The following is a 17,996-nucleotide window of genomic DNA, read 5'->3' as shown; positions in this document are numbered from 1 at the left end:
CATAAGGATTCACCCATTTGAGACAGTGATGAAGAGAGGTTTTTTTTCACAAATAGACAATTGGAACTGTCTTCCTCAAAAAGACAGTGGAAAGCAAACACTTTGAATATTTTTAAAGCAAAGATAGATAGCTTCTTGACAAGCAAATGGATGGAAGTTCATCAGGGTTAGGTGGAGTAATTAGATCAGTCATGCTGTTATTGAATGGCAAAGCTGTCTTGAAGGGTCAAATGGCCTGCTATGTTTGTAACTCATTTGGTCGTATCTGTGTTCAAAATAAACTCTCTCCATCAGTGTTACATTTGGGATTTCAGAATAGTGATAAATGTTGGAAGGTTTGGATTATTTGAGGATAAATATTAGTTTCAAACAATAATAACGTAGGTATTTTATCAGCACTTCTGTAATAAACTGGCAGATAGTATCTAAATGAAACCAGCAGCTTTAAAGCAATTGTTTTACTTGATTCTCTTCCCTGATGGACAGTCCTTCATTGCTCCAATCCCCAATCAATGTTCTTCTGTTATCTCTCCCCCTTGCAGAAAAGTCCAACTTAGTTATTGTCTGCAGCAGTCACACCAGCAACCTCCTCACTTCCCCAACTATGCACCGAAGGAATGTCCATCAGATGATGTTCCACAAAGTGAAGAAGGAAGAGCTGATCTGGGTGAGTCCGTGGAAAGAAAGAATCTTTGACTGACAACTGAAAGCGAAAATCATGCTGCTGGAGATCTGAACTAAAAGTGCAGCGAAGGCTCAGGCAACATTCCACAGACAGAGAGAAAGTCAAGCAGAGTCAATGTCTCCTATCATAGAGTCATAGAAATGTACAGTATGGAGACAGACCCTTCAGTCCATGCCAATCAGATATCCTAACCTAATCTAGTCCCATTTGCCAGCACCCAGCTCATATCCCTCCAAACCCTTCCTATTCATATACGCATCCAGATGCCTTTAAAATACAGCAATTGCACCAGCCTCCACCACTTCCTCTGGCAGCTCATCCCATACACGTAACACCCTCTGTGTGGAAGTTGCCCCTTAGTTCCCTTTTATATCTTTCCCTTCTCACCCTAAACCTATGCCTCTATCGACCTTTCATCAGAAGGGAGTTTTTGAAATTGATGCTGCGTAAAAGTCATTAACATGGCAACAAGAAGTCGCTGACCTGGTCATGTCATTTCAATTCTTAAAAAGACTCATTGGACCCAAAACATTAACTTTGCTTTCTCTCCACAGGTGCTGCCAGACCTCTTGAGCTTTTCCAGCAGTTTCTGATTTTGGTTCCACCGTCGTGGTCCTTTGTTTTTTGTGCTTAGTGTAATTTCACCTGTGCATGCGTTTGCAACTCCAGAGAGTGTAGGAACTGGTTGATGTTCCTCTGTTTGAATCACAGCAATGAATAATGAGACTGCAATCTTTCAACTCGCAGAACTCAGTGTCAGTATCTGGTACTCCTGTGTCAGGAACAGGCTAGCATTAAGTGATAGCATAAAGATTTCCTGGACTCTACAAGTGCAATATACTTTTAGATTCCTAACTGTAACAGTACAACATTTTGCCACTTCTCCTGTGTGAGACTTAAATAAATGCCAAATGCACCCAGGTTCTAAAATTCTTCCCCAACAGAAACTAACTTTTGCTACAAGTCAAGTGCTGGATCGAGACTGGTTAAAAACATTGCATTGTACAACTAACAAGCAAATTCATCTTATCAAATGGTTCTGGATTTGAACCCAGAAGTGAAATTCTTGCATCTCATTCATGACACAACCCAGTTTCCAAGAAGTGTGTTTTGGGTGAGGTCAAAATCATAAATTAATAATCGGAGATAACTGAATGAAAAGAAATCATTATTTGCGTATATCAAGTTTCATACAGTCATTAGAGCTTAGTTACTGTTCCACTGATTCAGGAGGAACTTCAACACACATGAGCCGCCAACAGCAGCATGATCTAATCAGTCATTCAAGGTGAACGACAGAAAAAGCAAAGGAGGATGAGAAAAATATGTTACACACAGAGAGTAGTTAGGATATGGAATGCGCCATCCGAGACCGCAGCAGAGGTTGATTGAGTTGAGGCTTTCAAAGGGGAATTGGATCGTTAGCTGAAGAGAAAAAAATCATTGTAGGGTTAATGTGGGAGGATTTGGACTTGCTGACATGCTTTTACTGAGGGCCAGCAAAGATATAATGAGCCAAATAGCCTCCTTCTGTGCAATAATTATTCCATGATCTGTTTTAATGAAATTGTTTGAGAGATAAATATTGGCTCGTGACATCTTCAGATGGGGCCATGTCCATCTGAGCGAACAGACAGGGCGTTTGTTTTCTGTCTTACCCAAGAAGGCTGCACCCCCATCATAACAACAATGGGACTATCTGCCCAAATTGTCTAGGAGGTTAGAATCTGCAGCTGCCTGACTCAGCAGCAAGAAGGTTAACCATCATAGCAAACATAGCTCCACACACCTTCAAGGTATGGAGAGAGACTTAGTTTGAGCAGTAAAATAAAGTTTGGTTTTGACACCAAGAAAAGGGTTTGCGAGAGTTGAGACACAAATTTCAAGTTAATGGGCGGGGGGGTGGGGGGGGGGGGTGGTAGTTTCAGGAGGAACAGTAAGTACAATAACATTGCCAAAGTAGAAAAAGACAGCAAAGTATTGAAGCGATTTAATAGAGTACACATTTCTCTCATTGGGGAACTAATAATAAGTGGTCATTAATTTGAACTATCAAAAAGACAGAGAGGAGAGAAACTAGGGGTCGTGTTTTGTATGACAGCAATTTTGTTTTTGGGTTGCTTTGTCACAGGGAACATTTGCGATCATCTTTTCAGGAACATTTGAATTGATACCTCTATTCTTTCCATGGGATGTGGGGTACTGCTGGCCAGGTTAGGATCTGTTGCCCATTCCTCAAATCTCTTCAACTAAGTCGGTCACTCGGTCATTTTCAAAGGTCAGTTAAGAGTCAGCTGATATTTGATGCTGAGGAAGGTACTGAACTGTGAGGGATTAGATTTGGAATTGTTCTAGCAGAGAGTCTGTGCAAGCGAGATGGACAGAATGGCCTCCGTGTATGCAGCAGCATTCCACAGCAGAGAGCAAGAGAGAGAGAGACATTGGTCTGTGAGAGCCAGTTATTCCAATGTGTGTCCAATATAAAATTAAGACATACTCCATATGAAGGATCACACCACAATGAAAGGTTGTGCAGTCGCAAGTAAATCACATCATGACTTGCATAACCTATTCTGAGAATGTTACCAGAGAGTAGGTATGACAGGTCATTCCAAGATCGATGCCAGATTTTTATCAATGACGCACTTGTGAATTGTTTCAAGAAATTTCTTCAAAGCTTTGCTAAATGAGCCTAATCAAAGCAGGTTGTCATTATATATAGATGTCATTGTTCATTGTAGCAAACATCCTTGTTGCACTTGCCAGCAGCTTTCTGTATTGTCACTCAGAGTCAGCATATTTCATTGCACCTCCCAGTCGGCCTGGCTGTCCTAATCTTCAGTGAGAGTGTAGTTAGTGCAGCTAGTTCAGGTATATTGAGGGAGCCTGTGAAGTAAGGGTGGCATGGTGGCTTAGTGGTTAGCATTGTGCCTCATAGTACCAGGGACCTGGGTTCAGTTCCAGCTTTGGGCAACTGTCTGTGTGGAGTTTGCATATTCTCTCTGTGTGGGTTTCCTCCCACAATACAAAGATGTGTAGGCTAGGTGGGTTAGCTGTGCTAAATTACCCATGATGCACAGGTGAAGTGGGTTGGCACAGGGTAACTGGGTGGGATGCTCTTTGGAGGATTAGTGCAGATTCAATGGCCTCTTTTTTAATAGAGATTCTGTGATCTATTCCTTGAGAGGCTTGGGGAGGCACTGCAGTTGGTGTTCCTCCCTCTGAGCTAGGAGATCCAAGTTCAAGTCTCACTTCCTCCAGAGGTATGTCATAACATCTGTGAACAGGTTGGCTAGAAACTATCTGGAAAGTAATGCTGACAATTTGAGTCTTTAAGGGAGTCTGTTGCTATTGGGTACCCAGGAGGTGAATTTGAGGATAACAATGAGCATTTCCATCAGAGGCAAACGCACATGATTAGCATTCATGCTGGTTCTTTCTCTACTGTGTGAACCCCCAAGGTCTGTGTGTGTGTGTGTGTGTGTGTGTGTGTGTGTGTGTGTGTGTCAGCATCTTCTGGCACCAGAAGGTAATGCAGCGAGTGTGTGTGGAATCACAGAGTGACTGTATGTGCTCACAGTTATGCATCTTACAGGGAATGTTGCCCATGACGTAGACTCACGCCATTCCAACACCTCTAGATATGAGTTCAGCGTTTGTTAACGTACTGATGGAGTCCTGCAGTGCAGAAGAGCCTTTATTCAGATATGACGCTGTATTGTGGTACCGATTGCTCTCCTCAGTGGGTGTAAAAGGTCCCACAACCCCCCACTGCTTTGAAGTGGATTGGGGAGTCCTCTCAACTGTTTTACCAATATTGATCCCACTGCCAATACTTTTGGAAAAAAGGTCTCCTTTTCATAATGTTCTGGGGACCTGGGTTTGAATGCTGGCGTGGCAGATAGTGGATTCAATACAAATCTAGAGTCGAGATAATGACCATGAATCCATTGTCAGAAAAACTCATCTAGTTCACTAATGACCTTACCTGGTCTGCCCTACACATGACTCCAGATCCACAGCAATGTGGTAGATTATTAACTGGACTCTGGGCAATATAGGATAAACAATAAATACTGGTCAAACCAGTGACGCCCAAATTCCATTAATGAAATAAAAAGAAATATCTGAGTAAATCACACAGATAATTACAGTTCAGAGATATTTAAGTGGCTGTGAAGCATTTGTGACTTCAGTAGATTGTGAAAAGTGTCACTGAATTGCAAATCCTTTCTTTACTTCAGGGCACATCCTTAACTCTGAGAACAATAGGGTTTCTGCATTCAGACTGAACACCCCCAGGCCATCTCATATTAGCAAACAGTTCCATAAGGTGATGTGAAGATTGTTCTTCAGGGAAGACTGAAGCTAATCGATATCACAAGCTCAAAACAAAACCAGACGTTGCTTGAAAAACTCAGCAGGTCTGGCAGCATTTGTGGAGAGAAATCAGTTAACGTTTCGGGTCCGGTGACCCTCCCTCAGAAACTCGGATTTCTCTTCACAGAGGCTGCCAGATCTGCTGAGCTTTACCAGCAATTTCTGTTTTTGCCTCTGATCTACTGCATCCACAGCTCTTGCACTTTATATGAAGTGGAAAACTGGAAAGTATAAGGGTTTGGGAAGAGAAATGGAACAGTGGAAAAGTGGTGGCGAGGATGTGAATTAATTGGTGGAAAGATGTGTTGCTCCCATGTAAGAATGCTTTCCTGCGTTCGTTCATGGAACATGGGTGTCGCAGGCTGGACCAGTATTTATTGTCCGTCCCTAGTTGCCCCTTGAGAACGTGGTGGTGAGCTGCCTTCTTGGACTGCTGCAGTTCATGGTCTGCAGTGACACCCAGTATGCTGTTAGGGAGGGAGTTTGAGGATTTTGACCCAGAGATGGTGCAGAAATGGCGAGTTGCAAATCAGGATGATGAGTGATGTGGAGAGCAGTTCACAATGTTGAGTTTCACGATGGAAAGGGACTGCTTCTCTTAGTTTTCCAGGTGGTACTGCTCACAGCTCAGAGGTTGCTGGTGATTGGATATCTTTATAACCTTTAGCAGGAATGCCCCCATCTGAATGGTGCTGTCTTGAAGCCCCATGAGAGGAAGGAGCCAGGGACGTAGTGAGCTGTGGCAATCCAATGCCTAAGGTGGGAATGGAAGCCATTCTGAACTAACAGTTGGGCTTTTCTTCAATCACAACAGGGTGAGAGTCTGGGTCAAGGCTCCTTTACAAAGATCTTCAAAGGAATAAGGAAAGGAAACGCGCATGGTTATTTTAACCAGATGGATGTTTTATTGAAAGTCCTGGATCACACGCACAGGAACTACTCTGAGGTAATTCCATCATCCCTCCATTCAGGGGCGATAAACAGCAGACTTCAGAAGATTGAAAAGTGATCTGATTGAATTGATCAGGGTGAGGAGGATATTCAAACTAAACTGTTCAGAATCTAGTGTGGGGATTAGTGAAAAAAACTTGAAGTGTCTCCCCCAAAGAGATTTTGCAACTGAGTGATAAAAGGGGTGGATATACTTTTGCGAGGTTAAGGTATCTAGGGGCGTATCATTAAGGGGCTAAATAGCATCTTCTAGTCCATTGATATTTCAAATGGTTACTGAATTGTGGAGACTTCAGTAAGGAAAATGGATATTGAAGGATGATGAATGACAGCCTAAAACCTAGCCAAAGAGAATCTCGAGAGGTAAAGGAGACCGGTGGAACTCCACAGTTAGGCACTCAAGGAATTTTGAGTGATTTGATTCGATTTATTGTAGTCACGTGTACCTAAGTACAGTGAAAAGTTTTGTTTTGCAAGTGGTACAGCCAGATCATAGCAAACAAGGACGTATAGATCATGGGGTACTGAGGCAGAACGGGGTATGCAAGGTTACAGCTGCACAGGGGATGCACCAGAGCAAGATGAATGTGAAGGGGAAGGGTCACCGGACCCGCTTTCCCTTCACAGATGCTGCCAGACCTGCTGAGCTTTTCCAGCAACTTCTGTTTTTTTTGTTTCTGATTTACAGCATCCACAGCTTTTTTGCCTAATATTAGCAAGATCAACATCATTTGAAGTAAGAGAGTCTATTCATCAGCCTAAACCTGCCAATGGGAGCCAGGGAAGGTGCAAGGCAGAGAAACAAAAGAGTTGGGAGGTGATTATATTGCTGGAGGCAATTGGAGATATCTACCTCTGTTATTGTAACTAACTAACTGAACTCTTTTTTACTCTTATAGTCATTCTTTGAAGCAGCAAGCATTATGAGTCAAATTTCCCATAAGCATCTAATCCTGGTTTATGGAATCTGTGCAGTCAGCAATGACAGTAAGTCCTGTAATGTCCATGGGGTTTGACTGAATTGTTCTCTCCTACCTTTTTCCAACAATTAACCACTCAAATTATTTTAAAGCGTGAATCAGCAAAAGTCTTCATTATAACATACAGCACGGTGGCACTGGAATAAGGGGAAGCCATTGACCCTCACCAGTCCAATGTATCATTCATCAGATCCTAACATTTTGCTGTCACTATGGTCCTCAGTATCTCTCCCCTTTTCTCTCTCTCTCTTTCTCATGGATAATTATCAGACTCAGCCCTATCCTAGGAGAAAGTGAGGACTGCAGATGCTGGAGATTAGAGTAGAGAGTGTGGTGCTGGAAAAGTACAGCGGGTCAGGCAGCATCCAAGGAGCAGGAGAATCAATATTTCGGGCATAAACCCTACATCAGGAACATCGACTTCCCTGCTCCTCGGATGCTGCCTGACCTAATGTGCTTTTTCAGCACCACACTCTCCATTCAGTCCCCTCTCCCCACTTTCTTCCTATCCCTTTCACCTTGCCAACTATATCTAACTCCATCTTGAAAACATTCAGAAGTCACATGACACCAGGTTATAGTCCAACAGGTTTATTTGAAACCACAAGCTTTTGGAACACTGTTCCTTCGTCCGTTTCAGATAAACCCATTGGACTATAATCTGATGCCGTGTGACTTTGTCTCCCCCAGTCCAACACCAACATTTCCATATCTTGAGAACATTCAACGTTTTACCTCAACCGCTTTCTGTGGCAATGAATTCCACAGGTTCCCCACTCTCTGGGTGAGAATACTCCTCCTCATCTAAGTCCTAAATGGCTAATCACATAGTGTTAAACTTCAGGTAAGGTAGATAGGGAGAAAGTATTTCCACAGGTTGAGGAGTATAGTAAGGTCTGGGTGCGATGGCTCCAAGACATAAACAAATCTGAAGAAAGAGTCAGAATTGAGCATCTTGTCACGAGGAGCAGACATTTTAAAGCATCGAATTCCTGTGACACAAGTAGTCTCTGTGTATAATGCACAGATAAAGAATCTAAGATTGGGGCAGTGTTATTATACTAGACCTTAGGAGTGAAATTAGAATATTCTTTTATACACAAAGAGTGGAGATGTCAAGGACTGTCTTCAGCAAATGGCAAGATTAAGTTTGAACGTTAAATCTGAAACTGATATATTTTTGTTAACTAATGGCATGAAGGAATTTTGAGCAAAGTTTGGTACATGGCATTAGGTCACAGATCAGTCTCGATTTCACTAAGTGTTGGAATGATCTCCAAGGACTAAAGAACCACCTCCTGTTCCTGTGTTCTTAAACAGCATGTGGGTGTTATTAGTGGAAGGGCGACCACATTAAGTTATAAAAGCCTTCAAAACAGCTATTTTGCACTTCTATTCAAATACAAAACCTTCTTCAGGTGCTCCACTCCATAGCCACTCAATGACTGCCCTTTTAATTTTCTCTCTTTCACTTTGCAGATATCATGGTGCAGGAGTATATGAAATACGGAGCCCTGGACATGTACTTAAAAAAGAACAGAAACAAAAGCTGTGTCAACATCAGCTGGAAGCTGGAAGTTGCAAAGCAACTTTCTTACGCTATGAATTTCCTGGTAGGTATTACAACACACAACAGTCGCTTATCTCATCGTTGGATGTTCCCAGTTCCTCGGAGTCACCCATTTTAGGCAGAAATAACGGAAAGCATTTTTCTTTTGGAGGGCGATGAGGCTTTGGATCTCAAATGGGTGGGGGAAGCAAGCTTTATGAAGGTTTTTATGGCAGAAGTAGAAAAAAATTGCAACATGCACAGAGGTGAAAGGTTATTGGGATGTGGTTGTGGAATAACCAGATGAGTCAGAATCGTATTGAACAGCAGAACACACTCAATGGACTGAGTAGCCTACTCTTGCTCCTCGTTCTCTACAGTAGGAGACAGTGGGGGCTAAGCCACTGAATAAATTCATGAAAGACATAAATTTTCATTTAGATTTTAAATACACAAAGGGGAGAGGAAGGAATGAGAATATGTCATTGAGATAGAGGATCAGCCTTGATCATATAGAATGGGAGAGCAGACTTGATGGGCTGAAGGGCCTACTCCTGCTCCTAGTTTCTAGCTATTTCCCGTGTTCATGTACAAAAACAGGGATGGGTAGAGTTCTGGGTGGGTAGTTTACCAAGGTTCCCAGACTAAAAGTTTAACTCAGAACAACAGAACCAAAATCAATTCTCAGTCAAAGAGTGTGGTGCTTGAAAAGCACAGCCGGTAAGGCAGCATCCGAGGAGCAGGAGAGTCAACGTATCAGGCATGAGCTCTTCATCAGGAATGAGCCCTTTAATAAGGAATTCTTGATAAAGGGCTAATGCCCAAAACATCAACTCTCCTGCTCCTCGGATGCTGCCTGACCTGCTGTGCTTTTCCAGCATCACACTCTCGATTCTGATCTCCTCACTTTCTGCTAAAATAAATCCTCAGGTCATTTACTGATCTTGCTGTGCTCTTTTATCATCACAACTGTGACTACGCTTAAAAATATAAGATGTCAGAGGCTGCAGTGAACAATTAATCTCCCAATTTCCCCAAAGCCTGTCCACCATCTACAAGGCACAAGTCAGGAGTGTGATGGAATACTCCCCACTTGCCTGGATGGAGGCAGCTCCAACAACACTCAAGAAGCTTGACACCATCCAGGACAAAGCAGCCCCTGCTTGATTGGCACCATCGCAACAAGCATCCACTCCCTCCACCACCAATACTCAGCAGCAGCAGTGTGTACTATCGACAAGATGCACTGCAGAGGTTCACCAAAGACCTTCAGACAACACATTCCAAACCCATGACTGCTTCCATGTAAAAGGACAAGGGCAGCAGATACATGGGAACACCATCCCCTCAAATTTCCCTCCAAGGCACTCACCATTCTGATTTAGAAATATATTGCCATCCCTTCATATCATTGGGTCAAAATCCTGGAATTCTCTCCCTAGATTTACATGGGGAAAGACATTTCTACACAATGAGTGGCTGGGATTGAGAAAGCACTGCCTTTCAGGGGTGGATATATATTCAATAGTAGCCTTCAGAATGGTGTCAGATAAATATCACATGAGACAAAAAATGCCAAGATATGGAGAAAGAGCAGAGAGTGGGCCTATCTGGATTTCTCTTAAGATCCAGAATAGTATGATGGGCCTAATGGCCTGGCTCCTTCATTATATTATTCTACAATTTTGTGAAACTAAATTGGGTTGACTATGACAATGAAGCCGTTAGGTTGGACAATGATGGTTTGGATAAAATAAATTCTTGGATCCATTTAATTTGTCCTCAGAATGCCAATCTTTCAATTTTCCCATTCAAGACCCAAGCTATTTGATGAAGTAGTCTGGGGCCCAGTCAGCCTTCCTCGGTAACTCCTTCCTATCATTAATCACAGCATTAAGTGAGGAAATACAGCCTGACATCATTCCTCTACTTTCCCTCCACTTGTGCGTGTCTTATTTATCCTGGACTCCTCGAGCACACTAACACAGCTCCCATACTTAGCTTCATTTCCATTACCCTCTGAACCCTCCTCCCCAAGAATCGCCAGATTCTCAATGTTGTCCTCACGGACCCAGCTATGTTCAGCTTCAAGCCCTCATCGACACTCAGTTTAACATGAGGCGTTCTCCTTGACAGGAGGACAGACACATTGTCCACAGCAACGTCTCTGCAAAGAATGTACTGCTGACCCGTGAAGGGGATGCGGTAGAAGGGATCCCTCCATTTATCAAACTGAGTGACCCTGGAGTCAGCATCACAATCCTGCCAATTGAAGGTAAGAGATTGAGAGAACTTGGCACAGAAGCTATGTCATTGATCATGGTACCTCTTTATTGGTTAGGAAGAGATAGTTCATCTCAATGCTAAACAACATAATGTTGACATGTATGTGACAGGGATGTGCTTGCAATGCCCTTTTTGATGAGTATTCGTACCTGGCATAAGGTAGGGGAAGTTCCGAACTAGAGGGCATAATCTTAAGGTGAGAGGAAAAAGATTTAAAAGGGACATGAGGAGCAACTTTTTCACACATGTGGAATGAACTGCCAGAGGAAGTGGTAGATGCAGGTACAGGTACAACATTTAAGAGACATTTTGACTGGTACATGAATAGGAAGCATTTAGAGGGATATGGGCCAAACACTGGCAAATGCGGTTTAGTTTGGGAATCTTGGTTGGTATGGAAAATTGGATCAAAGTTATTTCTGTGCTGTATGACTGCATAACTCTATGGATGTGGGTGTTGACGCTGACATGATTGGAATCCCATTTGACAGAAAAGGTGATGGAGGTTTTCCTGAACTAGTGTGTACTATGAGGTGCATGTGCTCCCACTGTGCTGTTAGATACAGAGTTCCAGCATCTTGATCCAGCAACAATGAAGGAGTGATCAGGTTCAAACAAATTACTGCAGATGCTCAAAATCTGAAATGCAGAGGACACAATGGAGAAATGCATTAGGGCTGGCAGCATCTGTGAAGTGAGAAACAGAGTTAATGTTTCAAGTCCAACATGAAACTTCTTCAGAAGCTGTGCCCAGGTTAAGTTGCTGCTTGATTCCGATGGGAATTTCGAGGTGTGTGTGTTTCCATGCTCTTTAATGTCCAGCCTGCTGGTGGAGGTGCTAATTTATAGACAATAGACAATAGGTCCTGGGCCTCCTTCACCGCCAGACGCCTGGAGGAAGAACGCCTCATCTTCCGCCTTGGAACACTTCAACCCCAGGGCATCAATGTGGACTTCACCAGTTTCCACATTTCCCCTTCCCCCACCTCACCCTAGTTCTAAACTTCCAGCTCAGCACTGTCCCCAAGACTTGTCCAGATTTGTCCTACCTGCCTATCTTCTTTTCCACCTATCCACTCCACCCTCTCCTCCCTGACCTATCACCTTCATCCCCTCCCCCACTCACCCATTGTACTCTATGCAACTTTCTCCCCACCCCCACCCTCCTCTGGCTTATCTCTCCACGCTTCAGGCTCACTGCCTTTATTCCTGATGAGGGGCTTTTGCCCGAAACGTCGATTTCGAAGCTCCTTGAATGCTGCCTGAACTGCTGTGCTCTTCCAGCACCACTAATCCAGAAATAGACAATAGGTGCAGAAGTAGGCCATTCTGCCCTTCGAGCCGGCACCACCATTCAATATGATCATGGCTGATCATCCTTAATCAGTATCCTGTTCCTGCCTTATCTCCATAACCCTTGATTCCACTATCCTTGAGAGCTCTATCCAACTCTTTCTTAAATGAATCCAGAGACTGGGCCTCCACTGCCCTCTGGGGCAGAGCCACCACTCTCTGGGTGAAGAAGTTTCTCCTCATCTCTGTCCTAAATGGTCTACCCCGTATTTTTAAGCTGTGTCCTTTGGTTCAGCACTCACCCATCAGCAGAAACATCCAGAATGTCCAATCTTTTAATAATCTTATATGTCTCAATCAGATCCCCTCTCAGTCTTTTAAACTCAAGAGTATACAAGCCCAGTCACTCCAGTCTTTCAGTGTAAGGTAATCCCGCCATTCCAATGTGAAGGTGAAGCTAATATCTAACTGTGTTTCTTCCACAGTGCGCATCGACAGGATCCCCTGGACAGCTCCTGAGTGTATCGACAGAACTGACCATCTGGCTCTAGAACCAGACAAGTGGAGTTTTGGGACAACTCTCTGGGAGATATTCAGTGGAGGAGACATTCCTCTTTACAACATGGAGCCAAGACGGGTCTGGAGCAGTCAACTGCTAGTTTTTCAACTTTTGAATAGATTTTGATCTGGAGCTATTCAATAGAAGAGTTCAAGACTGGGAAAACTTAACAAATGTATTTGGTCCTACAGCCTTATAAGTATAAGAAATTTCACAGCCCAATCCAAATACATAATTCAGAATACCTAACTCGCACATATATTACAGGGAATAGGACTTTGTATATTATGGAGAAATATCAACTTAGTGGGTGGCATGATGGCTCATTGGTTAGTACTGCTGCCTCACAGCACCAGGGACCCAGGTTCGATTCCAGCCTCGGGTGACTGTCTGTGAGGAGTTTGTACAGTTTCCTTGTGTCTGCATGGGTTTCCTCCGGGTGCTCTGATTTCCTCCCATAGTCCAAAGATGTGCAGCCATGTGAATTGGCCAGGCTAGATTGCCCATAGTATTAGGTGTATTAGTCAGAGGGAAGTGGGTCTGGCTGGGTTGCTCTTCGGATGGTTGGTGTGGACTTGTTGGGCCAAAGGGCCTGTTTCCACACTGTAGGGAATCTAACCTAAACTCCCTTGGTAGAAAGAGAGGACTGGAGATTAGAGTCAAGAGTGTGGTGCTGGAAAAGCACAGCAGGCTGGGTAGCATCTGAGGAGCAGGAGAATTGACATTTCAGGCATAAGCACTTATGCCCAAAACATCAATTCTCCTGCTCTTCAGATGCTGCTTGACCTGCTGGGCTTTTCCAGCACCACACTCTTGCTCTGAAACTCCCCTGTCAACTCATAGAGTCATAGAGATGTACAGCATGGAAACAGACCCTTCGGTCCAACACGTCCATGCCGACCAGATATCCCAACTGAATCTAGTTCTACCTGCCAGCACCCGGCCCATGTCTCTCCAAACCATTCCTATTCATATACCCATCCAAATGCCTCTTAAATATTGCAATTGTACCAGCCTCCACCACTTTCTCTGGCAGCTCACTCCACACACGTACCACCCTCTGTGTGAAAAAGTTGCCCCTTAGGTCTCATTTATATCTTTCCCCTCTCACCCTAAACCTATGCCCTCTTGTTCTGGATTCAAAGTTTGTGAGAAGATTTGTAGCTCGGGTGCTTGTTGTTGTGGTTCTGTTCGCCCAGCTGGGAATTTGTGTTGCAAACGTTTCGTCCCCTGTCCAGGTGACATCCTCAGTGCTTGGGAGCCTCCTGTGAAGTGCTTCTGTGCTGTTTCCTCCGGCATTTATAGTGGCCTGTCTCTGCCGCTTCCGGTTGTCAGTTCCAGCTGTCCGTTGCAGTGGTCGGTATATTGGGTCCAGGTCGATGTGCTTATTGATTGAATCTGTGTATGAATGCCATGCCTCTAGGAATTCCCTGGCTATTCTCTGTTTGAGAATAGAGAACAGAGAATAGCCAGGGAATTCCTAGAGGCATGGCATTCATCCACAGATTCAATCAATAAGTACATCGACCTGGACCCAATATACCGACCACTGCAACGGACAGCTGGAACTGACAACCGGAAGCGGCAGAGACAAACCACTATAAATGCCTGAGGAAACATCACAGAAGCACTTCACAGGAGCTCCCAAGCACTGAGGATGTCCCCTAAACAGGGGACGAAACGTCTGCAACGCAAATTCCCAGCTCGGCGAACAGAACCACAACAACTCTGGATTCCCTGACCCCATGGAAAAGACCTTGTCTATTTATCCTATCCATGCCCTTCATAATTTTGTAAACCTCTACAAGGTCACCCCTCAGCCTCTGACGCTCCAGGGAAAACAGCCCCAGCCTGTTCAGCCTCTCCCTATAGCTCAAATCCTCCAAACCTGGCAACATCCTTGTAAACCTTTTCTGAACCCTTTCAAGTTTCACAAAATCTTTCCAATAGGAAGGAGACCAGAATTGCATGCAATATTCCAAAAGTGGCCTAACCAATGTCCTGTACAGCTACAACACAACCTCCCAACTCCTGTACTCAATACTCTGACCAATAAAGGAAAGCATACCAAATGCCTTCTTCCCTATCCTATTTTCCTGCGACTCCACTTTCAAGGATCTATGAACCTGCACTCCAAGGTCTCTTTGTTCAGCAACACTCCCTAGGACCTTACCATTAAGTGTATAAGTCCTGCCAAGATTTGCTTTCCCAAAATGCAGCACCTCGCATTTACCTGAATTAAACTCCATCTGCCACTTCTCAGCCCATTGGCCCATCTGGTCCAGATCCTGTTGTAATCTGAGGTAACCCTCTTCGCTGTCCACTACACCTCCAATTTTGGTGTCACCTGTAAACTTACTAACTATACCTCTTATGCTCACATCCAAATAATTTATATAAATGACAAAAAGTAGTGAACCCAGTACGGATCCTTGTGGCACTCCACTGGTCACAGGTCTCCAGTCTGAAAAACAACCCTCCACCACCACCCTCTGTCTTCTACCTTTGAGCCAGTTCTGTATCCAAATGGATAGTTCTCCCTGTATTCCATGAGATTTAACCTTGCTAATCAGTCACCCATGGGGAACCTTGTCGAACGTCTTACTGAAGTCCATATAGATCGCATCTACTGCTCTGCCCTCATCAGACTTCTTTGTTACTTCTTCAAAAAACTCAAAAAAGTTTTCCCATGCACAAAGCCATGTTGACTATCCCTACCTTCCCCCACCCTCCTCTCTGACCTATCACCTCCATCCCATTCCCAATCACCTACCGTACTCTTTGCTACCTTCTCCCCAGATCGCCTCCCCCCCCCACCCCCCACCATTTATCTCTCCACACTGGAGGCTCCTTGCCTCCATTCCTGATGAAAGGCTTTTGCCCGAAACGTCGATTTTCCTGCTCCTTGGATGCTGCCTGACCTGCTGTGCTTTTCCAGCACCACTCTGACCTAAACTCCTATCCTTAATCAGTCCTTGCCTTTCCAAATACATGTACATCCTGTCCCTCAGGATTCTCTCCAACAACCTGCCCACCACCGAGGTCAGGCTCAATGGTCTATAGTTCCCTGGCTTGTCTTTACCGCCCTTCTTAAACAGTGGCACCATGTTTGTCAACCTCCAGTCTTCCGGCACCTCACCTGTGACTATCGATGATACAAATATATCAGCAAGAAGCCCAGCAATCACTTCTCTAGCTTCCCACAGAGTTCTCAGGTACACCTGATCAGGTCCAGGGGATTTATCCACTTTTATGCTAAGAATCTTGTATGTTTCAATAAAGGTTTTCTCTCAATATGGGGGATTGGCAAGTTTTCTTATTAAAACATGTAAGATTCTTTGAGGGTTTGACGGGGCAGATGTGGAAAGATTGGTTTCCCTTGCGGGTGAGTCTAGGACCAGATTATAATCTCTGAATGAGGGATCACCCATTTAAGGCAGAGATGAGGAGGAATATCTTCTCTCCGAGTGTGGTGAGTCTGTGGAATTCTTTCCCACAGAGACCTGTCGAGGCTGGATCACTAAGTATGTTCAAGACTGAAAATCAATAAGGGGAATCAAGAATTATGGAGAATTGGCAGGAAAGTGAAGTTGAGGATTATCTGATCAACTATGATTTTATTGAATGACAGAACAGACTCAAGGGGCTGAATGGCCTCTTATAGTTTTCTGGTCAGTATATATATTAGCAGAGAGCTCACCCTATATATGCTATAAGGTAAATAGTGTATTATGTTGCATCATATTATATTACATTACAGATATATTAAAGGGAATAGCATCACCTGTGTATGACATAGGAAATAGCAGGTACTGTGTACTTTTATTCACAACAGATTTTGTGTATATGACAGAGAAACACAATGCTGCAACTGTGCAAGATGTTGGTTAGGCCACTTTTGGAATATTGCATGCAGTTCTGGTCTCCTTCCTATCAGAAAGATGTTGTGAAACTTGAAAGGGTTCAGAAAAGATTTACAAGGATGTTGCCAGGGTTGGAGGGTTTGAGCTACAGGGAGAAGCTGAACAGGCTGGGGCTGCTTTCCCTGTAGCATCAGAGGCTGAGGAGTGACCTTATAGAGGTTTATAAAATCTTGAGGGGCATGCATAGGGTAAATAGACAAGGTCTTTTCCCTGGGGTTGGCGAGTCCAGAACTAGAGGGCATAGGTTCAGTGTGAGAGGGGAAGATATAAAGGGACCGAAGGGGGAACCTTTTCACACAGAGGGTGGTGCGTGTATGGAATGAGCTGCCAGAGAAAGTGGTGGAGGCTGGTACAATAACCTTTAAAAGGCATCTGGATGGGTATATGAATAGGAAGGATTTGAGGGATATGAGCCAAGTGCTGGTAAATGGGATTAGATTAGATTAAGATATCTGGTCGGCAAAGACGAGTTGGACCGAAGGGTCTGTTTCCGTGCTGTACATCTCTGTGACACTATAACTGTAGATGGAGTAATTACTCTTATGCATGTTACAGAGAACAAAAAAATATTGTGCATATGTGTTCCTATTCCATTTATGTTTCCAAAGTTCCTGGCCAATCTCTTTCTTTATTCTTCCCTTTCTAACCCATTGTCTCCATTTGGCTGCCATGTTGTTTAACACCTGATCTCACGCAGGTGCTCATTACTCCTCCATGTGTGTACACACAGAATGCTGGCAGCTGCCCAACTGTAGGAAGCATCGCAAGCGCTCTGTCCTTTTGCAATCTGCATGCAGGTTCCCTCACAGCTCGATGAAAATGAACCAGGCAAAGGAGCCTGGCTGAGTATTTTCCTTTCCTGATTGAAGATCGTCAAGGAATGAACCTCTATTCCCTATTTGCTTAAGGAAAAGTTTGCATTGACGTGGCACCTATCACAGCCTCTAAGTACCAAGTGAGAATTCCCCAAAAGGAGATATATCCATGGAAGAGGGTAGCTGGGAACTCAGTTTAATATCACATCTGAAAGACAGAACCTGAGAGAGTGCAGCACCCCATCAGTACTGCACTAGGAGTGTCAGCCTACATTATTGTCTTGGGGATGAAGTTAGAAAACATAACCTTCAGGTGTAGAGGTAGGTAACACTGCTCACTGAGTCACAGCAGCTCAGTTGGAGAGCTGGGATTAAGCTGGGAGCTCTCCCGTCTGACTGACTCAATTACTGAATTTCTCACTGGGCAGATCTCCCCTTCAGCCACTGGGCAGGAGTCTGACCCGAGCAGATCAGCTGTGGAGTGTGGGAACCATCAGGAAATAAAAACTGCACTGGGGATAGACTTGCAATTGTGTGTTTTTTTTTAATGAATCAGGTCTTTTATCCCATTGATC

General features: G+C 44.0%; 1 protein-coding gene across 1 annotated transcript in view; it reads left to right on the top strand.

The window, feature by feature from the left end:
* LOC140494758 (tyrosine-protein kinase JAK2-like) overlaps positions 1-17,996 on the top strand; it is a 113,448-nt gene that overhangs the window by 71,018 nt on the left and 24,434 nt on the right. The window contains exons 11-16 of the mRNA XM_072594325.1: positions 543-667; positions 5,880-6,011; positions 6,916-7,003; positions 8,476-8,609; positions 10,682-10,820; positions 12,610-12,761. Coding sequence (XP_072450426.1) covers positions 543-667; positions 5,880-6,011; positions 6,916-7,003; positions 8,476-8,609; positions 10,682-10,820; positions 12,610-12,761 — 770 coding nt within the window. The remainder of the gene's footprint in view (positions 1-542; positions 668-5,879; positions 6,012-6,915; positions 7,004-8,475; positions 8,610-10,681; positions 10,821-12,609; positions 12,762-17,996) is intronic.

The sequence above is a fragment of the Chiloscyllium punctatum genome, chromosome 24 (genome assembly GCF_047496795.1).
Source record: "Chiloscyllium punctatum isolate Juve2018m chromosome 24, sChiPun1.3, whole genome shotgun sequence".
NCBI lineage: Eukaryota > Metazoa > Chordata > Chondrichthyes > Orectolobiformes > Hemiscylliidae > Chiloscyllium > Chiloscyllium punctatum.
The sequence above is the reverse complement of the archived record's forward strand: the minus strand, read 5'-3'. Positions and strand labels throughout refer to the sequence as shown.